Here is a 17,698-nt window from a genome sequence, read left to right on the forward strand (position 1 = left end):
TGAGGCTAATTCGTTCACGCTGCATCTATCCTGAGTAGTCGCAACATACTTCGACCTTTGCAGAAAGCATGAGAAACGCCGGATAAACGTCGCCACCTTCGCGTCCTCGTCGCCCGCACCAGTGACCAGACCTAGAAGTGACTGTCGACGGGCTATATAACGGCGAGCACCATGCGCGCAGTCGTGTTCTTTCCTGTCTCCTTTCCTTACAGCTGACTCCCTTACAACTGAGTCCCTCACACCTCACAACTGACTTCCTTACACCTCGTGTTTTCTTCTATCACCTTCCTTCGCTACCGCCTACAACATCTCAACAAAGATGGCTAAAATTACCTTGGCCTCCCTCGCCCTCGCGCTCTCCGTTGCGCGCGGCGCGTCCGCGGCGGGCTTCGTCTCAACGAATGGGACGAAGTTCACGCTGGATGGCGAGCCGTATACGGTGGTTGGGTGAGTATGACAGCTTGGACCTCGGCCTAAGGTAGAAGGTTATGAGCGCTAAAGTTGACCATATTTGCCTGCCTAGCTCCAACTCCTACTGGGTCGGCCTCAACGGCTACAGCACCGATGCTATGGACCAGGCGTTCAAAGACATCGCGGATGCGGGCGCGACGACTGTGCGGACGTGGTGAGTTTGACTCCTCGCCGTCTAGACTTCTTTGCCATCCTCGTCTGGACTTCTTGGCCATCCTCGCACACTCGAATAGTGCTATCCTCACAAACTCGATCATCGCTATCCTCGCAATCACGAACATTGCTCATCAGAAGTACAGGGGCTTCAACGAGGTCACCTCCCCCAACGGGATCCCGTACTACCAGAGCTGGTCGGGTTCGACGCCGACGGTCAATACTGGTGCGGATGGGTTGGGGAACTTCGGTGAGTCAGAGTGTCCATTGATAATGTTCTTGTGGCAGGCGAAGGGATGAGGATAGCTGATGGGCAATGCGTCAATAGACAATGTCGTCGCTGCCGCGAAGGCGAATGGCTTGAAGCTCATCGTTGCTTTGTGAGTGGTGACTCCAGTTCGGCTGGGCCTAGCACTCACCACGCATTCGCCTGCAGGACAAACAACTGGGCGGACTACGGAGGCATGGACGTCTACACCAAGCAGATCTTGGGGTCCTCGAACGACCACGATGCGTTCTATACCAATGATGATATCAAGGCCAGTCGCTTCTCAAGACTTTCCTTCTGCTTGGCCATAAGCGCATTGTATTCCCTTCGTCGTCTAACACACGCCCTCATAGACCGCCTTCAAGTCCTACATCAACGCCTTCGTCTCGCGCTACGCCGACGAGCCCGCGATCCTGGCCTGGGAGCTCGCGAACGAGCCGCGCTGCAAGGGGAGCCCGGGGTGCGTCTCCGCATTACTATCGCGACCTGGAGCACCATCATGGCCTGCAGCCGAGCGACCTACTTACATTGTTCCATCGCAACAGCACCTCCTCCGGCTCCTGCACCACCGAGACCGTGACGGCCTGGATCGAGGAGATCTCCGCGTACATCAAATCCCTCGACTCTAACCACCTTGTCGCGGTTGGGGACGAGGGCTTCTTCAACCAGCCGGGCAATCCTTCGTACCCTTACCAGTGCGTGCTTGTTCTATCTGTCGAGTTCGCTGGCCAGGAAGTTGACGGGGCTGAAGGGGCGGCGAGGGCGTCGACTTCGATGCCAACCTTGCTATCGACTCAATCGACTTTGGGACCTTCCACGCGTATCCGGTGCGTAGCTTGTCTGTACTATGCGACCCGACTTGCTCATTGTTGTTCACTGCAGGAGGGATGGGGTCAAAGTGGTGCGGGAATCCTCGATGAACGGATGCGTCTCCAAGCTGACTCTGACTGCATCAGATGCCAAAGCTTGGGGCACTCAATGGATTGCCGACCACGCAACATCGCAAGAGACCGTCGGCAAGCCCGTCATCATCGAGGAGTTTGGCGTGACCTCGAACCAGGCGGAGGTGTACACGGCGTGGCTTGATGAGGTGGTCTCCTCGGGGCTTGCTGGTGATCTGATCTGGTGAGTGAAAGCAAGAGCTTGGATATGGCAACACAGATCTCACAAAGCATACAGGCAAGCGGGCTCTCATCTCCCCACCGGTGACACGGCCGACGATGGGTTTGCGATCTTCCCTGACGACCCGGTCTACCCTGTACTGCAGTCGCATGCTCAGGAGCTCAAAAGCCGCGATGGGAGCGCGTAAAGGGTACCATTGGATACTCTGATAACTGTCTTAGTGTGTACAACGAGTGGATAAGAGGCTCTGCGGTATTCTAGTAGGGATAACATGGTTGCATCGTACAGGGCAGACAATTGAGAGGGAAGACGAGAAGACTACGCCGACGTGCCCTCCGGCTCAACCCAACCACACTTATCGAAGTCACCATTGCCATTGTTCCGCGCGTAAGACTGACTCTCGACAAACGCATTCAGCGTGCATTTGCCATCGCCACTCCCGCAGAACTCGAGAGGCTGTAGCGCGTCGTTGACGAGCACGCGCACGTACGCCTCCCCACTGCACGACAACCGCTCCGTGACCATGCGCGCGGAGAAGGGCACCAGGTTCGACGCGCGCCACGTCCTGGCGGGGTCCGGGGTGGACGGGTCGAGCGCGGCGGCCTGCGCGAAGAGGCCCATGGCGGAGTAGATCGCGATCATCTGGTTGTCATGCGAGAAATCGGCGTAGACGGTGCGGTCGAGGGGGAAGGTCTCGTTCGAGGAGTCGAGCGTGTGGTTCGTCTGGGTGCTGTCTTGGACGGGCTGGCCGGTGAGGCGGGCAATAAGTTCATTGATGTAGCCGACGCCTTGCACGGGGCCGAGCTCTTGGCCGTAGCTAAAGGCAGGGATAAGCGCGGGTCCCAAATTCAGACATAAGAGCTCACCCAGTGCCGTAGTACTTGTCGAGGTCGCCAACGTAGGCGAAGCCATCGAACTCGTCCTCGGTGAACAAGTCACAGAAGGGGCTCGGCGTCTCATTGGCAAGCGTGTCAAAGGGGCACAAAGACATGAGGTTGTAAACGTTCGTGGTGGTCAGGTTAGCGCCCACGGCGTTGTTGTTGAGACGCTCAGCGATGGGCGCCGCGTAGATAGACGTCCACTCGTCTGTCTGGGCGTCCGATTCGCCGACGTTCGGGCACATCGCATCATCGAGGGTGTCGTTAAGCTAGGCGACGATGAGAAGGTGAGAAGATGATGAGGAGTGATTATTTACCTCTTCCGATATAATTAGGTTGAGAACGGGGCTGTAAGCACCGTTGGACGCAGCAGAGAAGCCTACAAGCAGTCAGCTAGCGCGTATCAAATTTGGAAGGAGGCCCTACCTGCCGTCCAGTTGGTGGCGGTGTCGATAACGCGCTCAGAGCCGGAGGCGCGGACGAAGGGGATTGAACCGTTCGAGACCAGATCGCTGTAGCGTTCGTAGACCTCCTCACCAGCTTCATAGGACCTAACGAACGTTCGTCAGCTGTGCGAAAGGAGAGTTAGGCGGTTCACTGACTGGCGAGCTCCGAAGGCGATGAGGTGAGATACGCCAAGGTCGTACTCGTAGTCCGCCACGAAAGCGATCTTCTCGTCCTTGTATTCCGTCACGTTGGCGAACTGCGCGAGAGCGGCCTGAATGCGCTCTGTTGCACCATCGGTAGGGTACCGAGCCCCGTGGCGCTGTATCTGCAAGGGGCGTCAGCATGGCCGCATGCGGGCGGCGTTATCGCAAGAAGACATACAATATTGACCTATATAGACACCGTGAGTTAACATTGTGGCAACCTGCTTGGAAGGACGGAACTCACTTGGTCAACCTCGCAGCCATCCGGTGGTGCCGAATACGACCCAGACGGGAAATAGGGAGAGTACTGGCCCCACGTTTCGTTAAGCGGGGCGCGCTGGACGAGGTGAGCTCTGAAGAAGCCCACACGGTGCGCGGGGAGCACGTTCGCTCTCGATACAACGAAGAGCGATGCTACAACGAGCGACAGGAGGCCATAACCGAAGAGCGCCATGAGTTTTTGGGAGTCCCGGAGGTCCTCGCCATCCCTTATATACGTTGCCCCAGCAGTACCGTACCAGTGGTCGCCATCTGAAAACGTGCGTGGAAGCCGGCGGCCAGGTGCTTGCCAACGGCGGGAGTTGCCGTCCATGTGCTCGAGAGGTCTTCTCTACGAGTACGTGCCTCTCATGGGAATGCGCGCCCTCGTGCGATGAGGGGAGCGCACAAGGCGAAGGAAAACCTAGGTGTACGGCATCGCAACAGCGCCAGCAGTTCCATTCGGATCGGGTCTTTGGATCAAGCACGGCATCCACGAATCATGAACGCGGGAATATTGCCATATACAGAAGGTATTGTGGGGGAGGGGAAGATATGGCATAAATTATAACGGGTGTGAGTACGTGTACGACCGTAGATACCGGAAATCCAAATGTACAATGTAAGTAGTCGAATGGTATACATTGCAGTGGCAAGCAGACATTGCGTCAGAGAAAGGAGCGATCCGGGGTAGAGGAAAGGGAAAGGTGTCAGTGGCCCTGCTCAATCTTCATCGTCAACGTCTACTTCAGCAGTCTCACGGCGGTGAGAGTGCTTGGATGGCGGGGGAGGTGGTAGTCCAGGCGTAGTAGGTTCGTCGGTCTCGGTGATGGTCTCCTCGCCGAAGCCCTTCCACGAACGAGGCTTGACAGTCCTATTTCCCGACCCGTCTTCCTGGCCTTGGAGTGCCTTCTCCAGAGCTGTGGGCGACAGGTCAGCGACCAGCTCGTCAGAGGCACGAAAGAGACTCACCCTTCTCCCCACGCTTCTTTAATCGCAGGGCCATAGCCGCCTGGAGCGAATCTATGTACGAATCGTATTTCACAATCTCGGTCAGCAGGTACTGCGACTTCTTCTCCCAGTTGCCCAGCGCCTTCATCGCGTTGGGCGACTTTGGTTGGTACTGTGTGTGGCGTTAGATCGGCAGGCCAGAAAGTATGAATAGGGGACATACGAGCTGCATCATCGGCTCCCGCAACTCGTTGTGCATCTGCAAGTCCGCCTTCATATTCTCCACGTGCTTCTGCAGCGCCTCGAGCTGCGTCTCCTCGTCGTGCACGCTGGACACCGCGGACGGGATCGGGGCCTTCCACTCGTTGATGATCGTCCGGTCCTGCCAGGGCGAGTGCGCGTGCGCGCGCAGCGTCGCCGCGCCCTCCTTCCACCCATACTTGCTACGACTGCTCCGGCCACTGACGACGCTCGCCGCGTCGGAGGTGTCGCGCAGCGAGTCGCCATCCGAATGCGAGCGCTCGTGGGTAACGGGGTCGAGCACGCGGTTCCACCCATACTCCATGTTGGATACGCCTCCGGCCAGGGGCTCTTTGCTCGTCCGAGCGGCCCAGTAATTGCATGTCGACACCCATTCGTTAACGAGTTCCTCAGTGCCGGCTTGGAAGAAGTATACGCATCCGCTGGCGAGGGTGAGCACCATGCAATGGGGTCGCTGCCGGTTGTAGCCCGGCGGGGGCAGCGCATGCGCGAGCGAGTGTGCCAGGTGCACCGTACCAACGGAATTGGCATTCGACTAGGGGCGGATTAGCGATTGGCGGGCTAGTCAGATATAAAAGGCCACCCACCAGCCAGTTGCCACCGCCGACGATGCTCGTACTGCCGGACCCTTCGCCGAAGGTGAACATGTTCAACTCGCCGCGTTGTATCACGACGAAGACGTCGAGCCACGACTTGTCCTTCGCGCGTTTGCCGGTCGCCTCCCAGTACTGCTTGCGACAGAGCATGCCTTCCTTAGCCCAGGGGGCGCCGAGGAGGGCTAGTTCTTCGTCAGTAATGCTGATGTCAGTAGTGTCCGAATCGTGGCTATGAGTGCTACGATGGTCATCGTCCTCCTGCGTCTCCTTGATGATTGTGTGCGATAGGTTGGACGCAAACCCAAGGGCTGGCTGCAGGAAGGAGGAACTAGAGCCATACAAGGCCTATAGGGACGCGTCAATACCAATGAGATCGCTGAACCAGGCTGAACAAGCGCTACCTCATGCGTTGACGCCGCAAAGCTCGGCGAGGGGCTGGCGCGCCCATCAATGCTGCTGTTGCTGCTATACGGGCTGCTCCCGCTCGTCGGCGGGCCCATGAGCGACTGCAGGCCACGAATGCTGCCTCTCTTGAATGACGCCAGGCGATCCGGCTGCGCTCGTAAGCTCCGGTTGCGAGCAACTGCTGATCCAGGGCTGAGCGAAGAACTAGACGAGCGCGACATACTGCCACTACCTAGCGGCTGCAAAATTTGCTGTTGCTTGATCGCGGTGTACATTTCCTAGGGAGGTATCGATTAGACGTGCGATGTCAGCGCTAGCGCTTGCGAACGTACTTTGAGGAGGCTCTCCAACTCGCTTTCCCACTCCTTGCCATACAGGCGAGTCGACGATGCTGTAGACTTCGTCTCCGGAGGTTGAGAAACCGATACAGACGGCGTGCTGCCATTCGACGACTCCGTCATCCCGTTCGACGCCAGACTGGGCGAAGCAAGCGTCGCGCCGTAGACCGTATCCCTCGATATGCTGTTCCAGCTCGTGATACTGTCGCTGCGCTTGTTTCTGCGATGACCCTCGACCGTGTTCTCCGAATGCAAACTGTCGCGGTCGTCCATGCTTTCTGGGGACAATGGGCTCGTCGGCTGAATCTGCATCTGAATGGCGGTGACAGTGTTCCGCACAAATTGGTTGCGAGACATGCGAGTAGCGAGGTCGGCGACATGCAAATCCGTGTTGAGCAGAAGCAGGGAATATGCCACCGCATGCACGATATCTTCGGAGGAAGTCAGCCACCGACACCATATTGATAAGACTCGACGCACTAGAGCTCCCATACACCGTGTTCGGGTTGCATTCCCAGTAGCGCCGGCTGAACTCTTCTAAAATTCGGTCTACTTGTTGCGTCTCAGCTTTCAGGAAAAGCTTCGAGCAAAGGCGACTACAAATCGTAAGTACGAGTCGTCAGCAAGCAACATACGAAGAACCCACCGGAAAGCCATGTCCAGTCGCAAGTTGGAGAAGTCAAAGTTGGCCATATAATGACGCAGTGCAACCTTGTTGATGAGACCGCTACGTTGATGATTAGTAAACGACCAAAGGGACAGATAGTACACGCACTGCCCACCCAACCACTCAGCAATCTTCTCCTTCGCGAGGAACTCCTCGTCCTCGTTCCAGCAGCGCAGCGCCAGCTCCTTGCCGCGTTGGTCCATGTCGGCCGTCTCTACGGACTCACCCTGCGAGCTCTTTCGCTGGAACTGGCTAGAAGCCATTGAGCCTGACCGTAGCAAGTCTGGCGAGCCCACGATGCGCGTCGACGAGCGTCGTTCCCGAGGCAGGCGCAGTTCCTCCGGGATGATGAGTGAAGGCTCCGAGCTTGACGCGGTGGAGCGGTGTCGTAACCGTGTCCCGTCGCGCACATAAGCCAGTCCAGGGCCGCGCAGAGGGCTGCTCCCGGGTCGTCCACGCGACGGCGAAGGCCCGAGCGAACTCGGCCGCACAGACGAGGTTGTCGATGACGACAGCGAAGCTTGCGACGAGAAGGACCGGGTCGGCAGAGCGGTGGTCGGACGCGGAGGCGAGGGGGCGTTTGCGCTCTCTTCGCTGTCGCGTGACTGCGCGGCATGCAGACCCACAGTGGGGGTAGTTTGCCGCTCAGAGGAGTAGGACTTGATGCTTGGGCGGCGCTCTTTCGGGGAAGAAGTAACATCGCTGTCAGTCCTCGATCTATTATAGGCAGCACGCCGAGCAGGGGTACAGGGATCGCGCAGAGCAAGCGAGCCAGAGGAGATGGAGACGGGTTCAAAGAGTTCACCTTTGAGATCGCCCAGAATTCCTCTTAGAGTTCCAGCGTTGTCGTCAGCATCCTTGTCTTCAGGCTCGGGCGTTTGAGCAGGTGAACGCGGAGGAGGCGTGGTCGGCGGCCGCGCAGGGGCGGTAGACTTGCTGAAGATGTTCTTGAGGTCCACTTCGCTGACGCTCATGCTGCGCCGCTTGTGGAACTTGTTGGTCACAGTTGCGGACGACTCTCGCCGCATGATGCCTTCCGCGGCATTGCTGGGAGTAGTGGGCATGTTCTCCACGACCACCATTGAGGTGTCTTCAGTGTCGGGACTAGGCGACCTGCGCACAGGTTGAATGGGAGGGAGTGGCTTCGCGGTATCGGGAGGTCGAGGTGATGTGGTGAACGCGTCCGCTATGGGGGACGTGGACGTGCTGGGCAGAGGAGGGACAGGGGGCGGAGGCGTTGGGGATGCGAACGCGTGGTATAGGGAAGTCATTGACTTGTTGGAAGGCGAGGTAGTGAGTGTATGTTCAGTTTTCTGCGAACCGACGCGAACTCATTAGACGGTTGAAAATGTAATAGAAGCTGGGCACGCACCGGACGATCGCGTACCGTCCCTTGCGAGAACATCCTGCCCAAAAACGCGCTCGTCTTCTCCCTGACCGAGTTCTTTGAGGGCTGAAGCAGAGAATTTGAGCGCGCGAACCTCGGCTATCATGTTAAGTGGCCTACCTTGTTGTCTTTTGGCCTCGCGTTCGCGAGTACCCAGTCCGGACTGGCTTCGCGCTGCTTGCTCAACGTCCTATGGCTCTTCCGCACGGGTGTGACGGGTGCTGCTCCCGGGGACGAAGGTGCGATTGTCGTGGAAGACCTTGGACGCGTACTGCTGCTTCCGCTGGCGCTGGGCAGTGGGGGCGGTGGGGACTCGCCTCGGCGCTGTTGTAACTTCTCGTCTTTGAGCCTAGCAGTGACGGTGCCACCACGCTCGCGTGCCTTGCGCATGAGCGTCGCGAGATCGGGGCTGCTGCTTGTTCCTGTCGCGCGGTAGATAGAGCGCCGGTTGGGATTGCGCTCGCCGCGGTCGCGTTCGTCCTCAGCCGCGTCGTAGAATACATCCTGCGAGGACGCGGCTGATGGTGGACGCGTGGAATCTTGGTCTTCGTGGTCGCCGCCCTGCTGGCTTTGACTGGGTGTGGGTGGGACGACGATAGGCGTCGGGGGTTGGTTGCGGGTGTTGGGGGTGCGCGGGCTGCGGGCAGACATCGGGCTGTCCATACCCATGCCGAGCGCGGAGACGTCGGACTCCTTGAGCTTGTGGGTGGTGGATTCCTGACGGAGGGCCTCCTCAAAATCCATGTTTGTCCTTGAAATGCGGCGTTGTGGTTGTGGATTGTTGCCGTTTAGGCTTCGCGAGCTGACGCCGCTTGTGGGAAACGCGCTCGGCGGGCCAGTCGCCGCCGCCTGCCGCGGTCCAGACGGCCGTGCGCCCTGTCGAAAGAGCGAAGTCATCGTGGTCAACGATATAGACGCGAGCCGACGTCGCGCGCGGTCGTTCAGATCAAAAAGGGCAAAGACAATATCCAGGGCCCTAGATCTAATCGTGACCGCTGTCGCCGCCTAGACAACACCCGCAGCCACCATAAAAGTCATAATACGCCAGTGCCTAAGGTAGACATGTACTATTAGTATAAGGACATGTTCAGCGTGCTCTCTAACCAACTACGAAGTACAAGCATATGTCGGACGCTGTCAGGGAAAGGAATCATGAGGAGACGAGACCGATGAGTAGGAAAGAGACGGAGGCATGAGCTAGCTACGGAGTAAAGATACATCTACAAGATCTCGCATCGTTCAAATAAATGAGGAAGACAACAAACAAACAACAGAAGCAGCGGTCGTGAGAAGCATAAGAGATATAAAACTTGCCAAATCCTATAAGTTCCCCGGGTTCCCCCTCACTCGCGGCGCAGGCCAGCAGACGCCTGGAGCGATGTGGATGTCCGTCGCTGGCGCTTCATGGCCAGCCCGTTCCCATTCCCCGATCCAACCATCCCTACACGATGACCACCAATGAGTCCAGAATTCGACTGCGACCGTGGCCGGTTCGCCGTCTTCGCCGCGCCCGTGCTGTTCTTTCTGTTCCCGCCATTCGGCGCCCCCGACGCGCGATTCCTGCAGGGCACAAAGATGAGCACGCGACCAACGCGAGAAAGCACGCCACCCACCGCTTCTTGATTACGTCCGTCTTCAGAGACAGAGGGCGAACGACGCCATGTAGTTTCTGCGTACGCAAGTTAGCACCACGATCATTCCATATTTCACGACCGCGCCGGTACTCACGTAGAACAAACCGCACGCGTTGCCTGTTAAGGAGGTCGTGAGTCACGCGCCCAACACATATAAGTAGGCCGACGGCACTCACAAAGCGGTTGACCTTCCGGGTCTCGTCTCCACAAGGGCGTATTCGTCGTCTGGCAGTTCGTACACAAGATGGGCGGCGCTTCACCATCTTCGCTTCCGCCCTTGCCGCCCTGCTGACCACTCCCGGTCCCGCCTTCACCTCCCAACTCTGGCGTGCTTGCCGTCGACCGCCTCTCCTCGCCATTCGGCGACTGCAAGGTCGGCAAAGACTTCTTCCTCTGCGCGTTCTGCTTCAACGGCACGTACTTGCGCTGCGCCGCTTGCCTCCCGGTCGTCGGAGGCAGTCCATCGCCAGAAGGCGGCGTCGACGCCGTGCTCGCAATATACGGCTCCGGCGAAGCATTCGAGCTCGCATTCCATCCATCGCTCGACGGACTTGCATGCTGCTGCAGACCGTTACCGAAGTCGGCCTGTCCGACGCCCGCAAGGATTTGCGTGGGATCAACGTGCGTGTACCCGCTAGGTGAGCCCAAGCCATCAGAGTCGATGCCCTGAGTGGGATATACGAGACCCATCAGGTGGCGATAGTCAAGGCTGCCGTCCAGGCCAGACAGACCGCCCGCACTGAGATGCGCATAGTTCTCCGCCAGCGACGCCGCAGCGGCGGCAGCCCCAGCAGACAGCTCGTTGTTGCTGGGCGAGCCGAAGCCCGGGTTGCTGATGGAGGACCGCGCAGACGAATGGTGCGTATAACGTCCTTCTCCTCCATCCGCATTCGGCCCACTCAGACCACCGTCGCCAAACATCCCCACCGAATCATACGACGGGAAAGTGAAGTTGAACGTCGACGAGGGGAAGGGGCTGTTGCGCTCGTAGCGGTCGTCGCCCGGCAATTGCGGGCCTGTTAGGACGTTGGGCACCGACGCGGGGTCGCCGCGCAGCATACTTTCTGCGTGCGGGGCGTCAGCGCGTCGTTTCATGCCAGCGAGGGCGTCTGGAGAGAGGGGCTTGCCGTTGACTTGATGGCGTCCGCTCAGGCCAGAGAGGAGCCCGTCCTTCGACACCGTGTGATCGAAACTCGTCTTGCGAACGTGGCGAGGGAACGTGCGCGCGTCCCCAGGACTCGAACCAGGCGGAATCTTGTGGCCGTGCAGGCCAAGCGATGGAAGTGAGGCGGGCATGAAGGTCGAGTTGTTGTATGAGGAGGGGAATGGGTGGAAATCGAGGTTGTTGGGGTACCGTTCCTGTCCATCAAACGACGAAGGACCAGGCATCGAGTGAGGCTCCTCATATACCGACGGAAGCTCGCCTCCAACCGTTGAGGAGGCAAATGGCGGGCTCCGCCTGGCCGCGGACAGCAGAGACATCGACGAAGGCAGGGAAGATGACGTCTTGCCGGGCCGGTTGAAGCTGGCGTCGTCGGGCGGCAGCATGCTCGTGAACCCGAACGACATGTTGCTCGCCATCATGCCGTGCTGGTCGAAAGAGGTATGCTCAGGCGGGCGTGACCTCGAGCGACTCTGCGGCTTCCAGTCCATATCAACTCTTGACCTCGAGCGACTAAAAGCACGCCAGTCCATTGATATGTCGCGCGTCCTGTGATAAGGTAAATGACGGCGATCGTGGTGCAATGACGAACGAGAAGCACTCACTCATTCTCCTCGTCAAGACCATCCGGGTTCGCGCCATCGAATCCGACCACCTTAACACGGCTCCTGCCCTTCTCCGGACGACGACCTCTCCCCACCTCCTCTCCGGCAATGCCCTCCGAACTCGGCCCGGCCGCGTTAGAAGCACTCTGCGCTGGCTGAGCAGTAGGCACGCTTGGTGAAGCGACCTTCGGCGATTGCGCCTCGTGCTTCGGACCCGCACTCTGCTCAACACGCGGCGAGGTCGTCTTGCTGCCGGCCTCCTCCTCTTCCTTCTTCTTCTTCAGCGTTAGCGCCATCATTCGCCACGTCAAATTCTCCATTCGCTGTGCCTGGGGCAGGGTTGCCTTCTGTCGTGCGTACATCCTCCAAACCTGAGTCGCTAGAGGATCCTCCTTCGCCATCTTCTCCGGGTCCGGTTCATCATAGCTCTTCAGGTCTGGCGAGCCAGCGCGCGGGGAGGTAAACGAGCTCGTCGGCTGCTCACTGGCGTGCGGCGCCGACATGAAGCCGCCCTCAAATAAATCGGTGAATGCCACCGACTTGGTCTCGGTAGTAGGAGACAGCGGCGAGAGAGGGGAATACGCATGCGACGATGCCCTGGTAGATGAAGGGGGCTCCGATGCTTCAGCCGACAGCTTGTGATTCCTACCATCCGAATGTGACGACGCATCGGATGCGCTCGACATCCACAGAGAGGGTGGAAGGCCGTTGAGGGAGCGCTCGGAGCCATACGAGGTAGGGTGAAGGAGACCGGGGTCTGGAGATTGAAGGGATCTGCTGAGTGCGCTACGCCCAGGAAGGCGATCGGCACGGCCTTCGTCAGACTGACGAGTGGAGTCCTCGATGCGGGATAGAGCGCTCAAGCCAAGCTTGTTGCGGGCACCCTCGCCGGCAGATGAGTTTGCGCGGGGGAGGTTGGGCCGCTGGTGCCGGATGTGCGGAGTGGAGAACGTAGACTGTGGCTGGGACCACGACCCCTGGCTGTCTAGAGAGGTGCGGTGGTTGAGGTTGCCGTTCTGACGAGACTGGCCCTGAAGCGAATAGTGGTCGCTGAATGCTGGGCCCGGTAGGCTCGATGGCTGCGCATTACTCAGGGGAAGGGATTGGTTGACTGGCCCGAAGACACCGTTGGCTTCGAGAGCAGCGAAGATGGATGGGTTGAGGGGGGCTGCGAATATGCTCGCCCAGTCGGTGCTGGCGGGGCCCGGGCCTACCGCGCTCGGGCGAGGGGTATGCTGAGCGCTGCTGTAGCCGTTCGCGTTGGGGGACTGCTGGCCGATGGCAGACAGAGGCATGGACTGGGACCAGGGAGAGGAGTGAGAGGAGGAAGGCATTGAGGGAATGCGGGGGCTGAGTTCTATGGTAATCCGGGACTCATCAGCCGAGGGTCATGCGCGGAGTGTTTGGAGTACGCACCGTCCAATGAGCCTCGTGGGGATGCGCTGGAAATGTCCATCCGCTGCTATATACCTGTCCGAGAGTGTATGCGTCTAGCTCGTTCCCGCGCACTGCGTCGGCTGCCAATTAGATGGAAGGGGCAAACGCGGGTGGATGTGGACCGACGAGCGATGCGTCACGGCCAATCCCGATGGATCAGGCGGTGAGGGAGGAAGCGGGGGACGCAGGGGACGCTGGCGGAGGACGCCGTGCTTGCCGTGCGGACGTCGCAGACGACGATGAGCAAGACGAAGCAGGAGAAGGAGTTAGGATTCGGGCAAAACAAATTCAAAGTGCCGCAAGCAAACGGGGAATGCGGTCCGGTGCCGGAAGTACGGACCCCGGACACCAGCGCGGGATCACTTTGCGCCCATTTGTCGGTCTCGATCTCACTCTTCCCGCTCCCCGCCACATTTTTCCGCACATCGATCCTCGCTGATGCGACGCGCGACCAGCGCAGGAGCAGCGCCCTTGATGCCCTGCTCGAATACCAGGCCGTAGCAGCGCATAATCAGTCTCATTTTGCGGACGCGAGGGAGCTTACAAGGCTTTCGGATCGCTCCTTGACAAGCACCCTCTCATTTTTTGCCTCCATTTTGCAATTTCGGTCCTAACCTGGCCTAAACGCCCCGCGACAGCCCGCTCCCCGTACGCGCGCCCTGTTCATCGGCCCCTGTCCGCGCATTCACCTCACCACCCCCCACCTCCGGAGGGACCAGCGCACGGAACTAGTCTTCTCTCACAGCTACCGATGAGTCGCACCCTCCGGACCTCCCTCACCTGCTGTACAGAATAGACGCGGTGGGATTCTGTCCCGCACCTTTCCTCACATGCAGCAGGCTCACGACGAGGTTTCAGTCCCTCTGATCGTTCATGCGCAGCGCAATGATCATCAACAATAAATTCAGGAAAAATGGGCATGGCGCTGGAGGTGGACGGCTCTTTACAACAGGCAAGTTTCACAAATTATCCGCCAGTATCCGCCTCGCTTCTGACAATGAAAGTGCGGACGATTGGATACATCCGTTTCGGACACATCGCGGGCGCCCGAGGGTCCCACAGAAAAATCAACTGCTTTTGAACCAAATCCGGATTGCTCCGCTCACGTGATTTTCACGCTGCATCGGGCCCTTTCAATCGTCCTTCTCAGGTCCTTCCCCGATCGTGCCTCACATTCGCGACCTGAACCAGCCTTCGCTTGCATTTTTTCTGCGCTAGCTGACCGACGACGCGACGCTCGTGCGACTGATACTCTCTTGGTCGGGGAACCGGCTTTACTACCGCTTATGGAAATTATTGCACAACAGCAACAAATTGGCACTTCAATTCAGCCATCAACAATTCGACTTGACCATACAGCACTCAGCACATGCTTCGCCGCCTACCAACCGCCTCAAACGGGCCTCCAGACGTCGCTCATGGCCCACTGTGGGTTGCTCTGCGCGTCAACCTCCGACTTGTGTTCGACATGGCCGTACTGGCGTCGTTTCATTGGTTCTGCAGCACGACGTCCAGCCTTCTCGGGGTCATATGTTCTTCGCTTCACGTACCAATACAATACATGGTCTAGCGCCCGGGCAGGTCCCTATTGAACACCGACGACATGTGCTGTTGTCGCCGTCCAGTCTCGTCTGCATATGACCTCTCGACCCATACAAGCCGGTCGGACGACGTGCCCCACCTCGCGAGCGCCGCTGCATCACCAACACTCCAACAGCCCCCGCCGCGGTGGCGGGAGTCCGTCGCTCTTGATGCCCACTGACATCGACCATCAGCACTTTCCGTTCTAACCACGCCCGAAATGCCCAGCGGTGCCTTCCCATCAGACCAGGACCGACTGCGTGCGGGCGCTAGCCGCAGACTTGCCGCAAAAGCATTAGCGCTTGGACAATTATCTTATCGACCTTGGGACGCCGAGAGACCCACCGACTTATCGAAGGCCACGAGCACGCAAGCGAGCACCCAAAAGCGCCTCGCATTGGCGTTCTTATCCTTATCTTCAGAGAGGCAGCTATATAAAAGAGCGCGCGTCGCTCCGTTGAAGGTCTTTTGGCTACCCTCCCCTCCGAAAGCCCATACCTGTTTTCCCCTCTCGGAGTCCATGTGTCTCGGCTATGGCTTTTCCTTGCTTCGCTGCCACGGATCCCTGATCGATTATCGGTCCTGCCCTTGAGAAAGGTACCACGAAAGGCGCGTTGCTTGCCGCTGTCGGTACCGCCCGACGAACAATGCAGCACCCATTATAGAGATTGAGGGTACTAGAGGCATTTTCTGACTCCCCAACCGGTCTGTCGCATCCAGTCTGTGTGAACGAACTGCCAGAGGTACATGACGACTATCCGCAGCCCTGCCAGCGGAAGCTCAGCACATGACGACGATGGGTATAGTATCCGCCCCTACCGGATGTCCCTCCCTGCGCACCATGAGCGCATTGGGCGTCGAGCGCAACAGCGGCGCCCGCCGCTCTAGCACCCCGCACCCTCATTCCTTCTTCCTCTGATCATCGCGGCCACCCTCCTCCGGCTCGTCGCTCCACGCCCACGCCTCCTTCAACTCTCCCCTTGCGAGCCCTGTGAAGACGAACGAGAGAACACATGCCGGGCTACACACGGATTCCCACGTCAGTTCCCCCTCGCGCGCCTTCCGGGGCAGGTCTACAGCCGACGGACGGATCTCACCTGAGGTAGAGCAGCGCGGGCTGGGCGGCCTTGAACGTATGCATGACCGTCATCGTGGTCGCAAGCCCGAGGACATATGCGGCTAGCGCGGCCGTGAAATACGGCTTCGCATATGGCCCCCGCGGGCGCCCTGCCTTAAGGAAGTCGTAGCGCAGCGCGAGGGCGACGAAGACGCCCGGGATCACCACGTCACCGAGCCCAAGCATCGTGAAGCCTCGCGCCGTCGAGAACGCGAGCGACTTTGGCCAAAGGAGTCTGATGGGGACATCGAGCGACGTCGCGACCTTGACCATCTGTAGGCTTCTTTAGTGCGACGTGCACGGACCGCAGCGCCTCGTACCTACCACCTCGGTCCCGAAGACCCACCAAATATCGTACACGAATAGGCCGCTGAGGAGGATGCTACCCGTCTTGAATGAATCGAGTTTGAGGAACGCGAGCGACGAGAAGCAGAACGCGATGGCGAGCGTGTTTGCCATGAGCGTGAGTACGCCCTGGTTCTGCGCGACCCGATATACTATCGAAGGCAGAACCGCAAACGGCAGTAGCACGACCGAGGGTGTGCGCCATGAGAGCAGGACTTCTGCTGTGGGCGCCGTTAGCGTTCGTTAAGAAGCCGAGAACGTTCGCTATACACTCACAGCGGCCCTTGCTCCTCTGAGTGAGCTCGAATCGGTCGAACGCCTTCCACGCCTGCTCACCCACGACGGTGCGCACGAGTGATGTCAACGTCTAGTCCAACAGTAAGCCTCGGTAGGTCGGTACGCGCACGCCATCCTCGCAAGTTCAAGTGGGCGCATACCTTCCACACGGCGCCCACGCCCGCGAGCGAGAAGTACCACCCAAGAAGCAGGTTTATCCATTCCGTCCCCAGGAACTTCACAACCAGGTATAGACCGAAGAGGACCGCGGAGCCAATCTGCAGCGCTTCTCAGCCGGCGCGTATTGCGGGGGAAGACGAGCCTGCGCACGATGGGGAACATGTAGGCGTCTTCGCTCGACATGCGCTCCATGACGTCCGCCTCTTCGTCTTCGTCGTCGTCTTCTTTCCCCGCAGTGGGTTTCTCACCCTTGGGCCGTTTGGGACTCTCGACACCAGTCAGGCGTGTCCGCCACGCTTCAAAGGAGCTGGCTCACTGGTAAGGCGCCATAAGCGCCCGAGTATATGCAGCCCACTGCCAGAGTGAGCAATCCGGCATAGGAAGACAGCAGATCCCAGTCAGGCCCGTGTGGTGTTGTATCGGACATGGCTATGAATTAATCGTGGTGGTGGTAAGATGGGAAGCGGAGATGCTTGATACGTGTCAACGCGTCGCGTAACGTCGCGCCGCCGATCATCCCGCCGATCGCGTCGCATCAATGTTTGTTACTCAAAGCGAACAAACAAAGGCGCGTCCTCTCAGCTCAAGTGCAGTATTCCAGCTAGTTGCAAAACGATAGACGCCCCTCGCTCCCTCGCCCACCCTGCTGGCCACGCGAGATATGACGCCAGGCGCGCCACGCCGAGCCTCGGCGAGGGGGCAGCAGGCGCCCGTCGACGCGCTGCTCGTATACCGAGATGCGAAAGGCAGAGGAATCGTCGTCGCATTTGCGCAGAATCATTCACGCTTGTTGGTGTGTATCTGCAGCCTCCCTCAGCCTGCGTGTTGCGCCTCTGAAAGGCATTGGCGCCGTGGCCCGAGCGTACAGATGATGGGGAGGCGCGCTCGGACCGGCCACGCGGGCTCCACAGCGTCTTTGCAGGGGGCGTCTATCGTTTTGCAACTAGCTGTCAACT

General features: G+C 59.0%; 7 protein-coding genes across 7 annotated transcripts; 2 read left to right on the top strand and 5 right to left on the bottom strand.

The window, feature by feature from the left end:
- The first annotated feature begins 183 nt into the window (after positions 1-183).
- On the top strand, positions 184-2,541 carry SCHCODRAFT_02635181 (glycoside hydrolase family 5 protein). Its single transcript, XM_003029407.2, has 11 exons — positions 184-447; positions 524-625; positions 771-874; positions 953-1,004; positions 1,061-1,163; positions 1,246-1,352; positions 1,438-1,587; positions 1,644-1,719; positions 1,775-1,793; positions 1,849-2,017; positions 2,072-2,541. The coding sequence occupies exons 1-11, from the start codon at positions 320-322 to the stop codon at positions 2,199-2,201; spliced, it is 1,140 nt and encodes a 379-aa protein (XP_003029453.1). The 5' UTR covers positions 184-319; the 3' UTR covers positions 2,202-2,541.
- Positions 2,192-4,213, bottom strand: SCHCODRAFT_02635183 (acid phosphatase). Its single transcript, XM_050345850.1, has 7 exons — positions 3,787-4,213; positions 3,721-3,729; positions 3,495-3,664; positions 3,319-3,443; positions 3,210-3,271; positions 2,881-3,161; positions 2,192-2,831 (listed from the first exon to the last, which is right to left on the bottom strand). The coding sequence occupies exons 1-7, from the start codon at positions 4,132-4,134 to the stop codon at positions 2,333-2,335; spliced, it is 1,494 nt and encodes a 497-aa protein (XP_050198919.1). The 5' UTR covers positions 4,135-4,213; the 3' UTR covers positions 2,192-2,332.
- Positions 4,214-4,223: 10 nt separating this feature from the next.
- SCHCODRAFT_02372805 (uncharacterized protein) lies at positions 4,224-9,525 on the bottom strand. Its single transcript, XM_050342504.1, has 11 exons — positions 8,526-9,525; positions 8,391-8,471; positions 7,127-8,331; positions 6,998-7,078; positions 6,832-6,947; positions 6,346-6,782; positions 6,010-6,291; positions 5,600-5,953; positions 4,975-5,547; positions 4,773-4,923; positions 4,224-4,720 (listed from the first exon to the last, which is right to left on the bottom strand). Exons 1-11 carry the CDS (start codon positions 9,300-9,302, stop codon positions 4,524-4,526), a joined length of 4,254 nt encoding a protein of 1,417 aa, XP_050198920.1. The 5' UTR covers positions 9,303-9,525; the 3' UTR covers positions 4,224-4,523.
- Positions 9,429-13,503, bottom strand: SCHCODRAFT_02635191 (transcription factor scgata-6). Its single transcript, XM_003029814.2, has 6 exons — positions 13,223-13,503; positions 11,807-13,163; positions 10,216-11,750; positions 10,134-10,156; positions 10,019-10,074; positions 9,429-9,965 (listed from the first exon to the last, which is right to left on the bottom strand). Exons 2-6 carry the CDS (start codon positions 13,138-13,140, stop codon positions 9,749-9,751), a joined length of 3,165 nt encoding a protein of 1,054 aa, XP_003029860.2. The 5' UTR covers positions 13,141-13,163; positions 13,223-13,503; the 3' UTR covers positions 9,429-9,748.
- A 475-nt stretch (positions 13,504-13,978) lies between these two features.
- SCHCODRAFT_02373127 (uncharacterized protein) lies at positions 13,979-14,940 on the top strand. The gene is made up of 3 exons (XM_050342505.1): positions 13,979-14,044; positions 14,102-14,195; positions 14,248-14,940. Exons 2-3 carry the CDS (start codon positions 14,157-14,159, stop codon positions 14,833-14,835), a joined length of 627 nt encoding a protein of 208 aa, XP_050198921.1. The 5' UTR covers positions 13,979-14,044; positions 14,102-14,156; the 3' UTR covers positions 14,836-14,940.
- Positions 14,941-15,310: 370 nt separating this feature from the next.
- On the bottom strand, positions 15,311-17,198 carry SCHCODRAFT_02635198 (peptidase A22B, signal peptide peptidase). The gene is made up of 7 exons (XM_003029815.2): positions 17,059-17,198; positions 16,893-17,009; positions 16,724-16,840; positions 16,563-16,653; positions 16,266-16,507; positions 15,922-16,214; positions 15,311-15,845 (listed from the first exon to the last, which is right to left on the bottom strand). The coding sequence occupies exons 1-7, from the start codon at positions 17,167-17,169 to the stop codon at positions 15,725-15,727; spliced, it is 1,092 nt and encodes a 363-aa protein (XP_003029861.2). The 5' UTR covers positions 17,170-17,198; the 3' UTR covers positions 15,311-15,724.
- A 74-nt stretch (positions 17,199-17,272) lies between these two features.
- On the bottom strand, positions 17,273-17,690 carry SCHCODRAFT_02635200 (uncharacterized protein). The gene has a single exon (XM_050345851.1). The coding sequence runs from the start codon at positions 17,521-17,523 to the stop codon at positions 17,344-17,346; it is 180 nt and encodes a 59-aa protein (XP_050198922.1). The 5' UTR covers positions 17,524-17,690; the 3' UTR covers positions 17,273-17,343.
- Positions 17,691-17,698: the final 8 nt, after the last annotated feature.

Source organism: Schizophyllum commune, assembly GCF_000143185.2.
Source record: "Schizophyllum commune H4-8 unplaced genomic scaffold SCHCOscaffold_9, whole genome shotgun sequence".
Classification (NCBI taxonomy): domain Eukaryota; kingdom Fungi; phylum Basidiomycota; class Agaricomycetes; order Agaricales; family Schizophyllaceae; genus Schizophyllum; species Schizophyllum commune.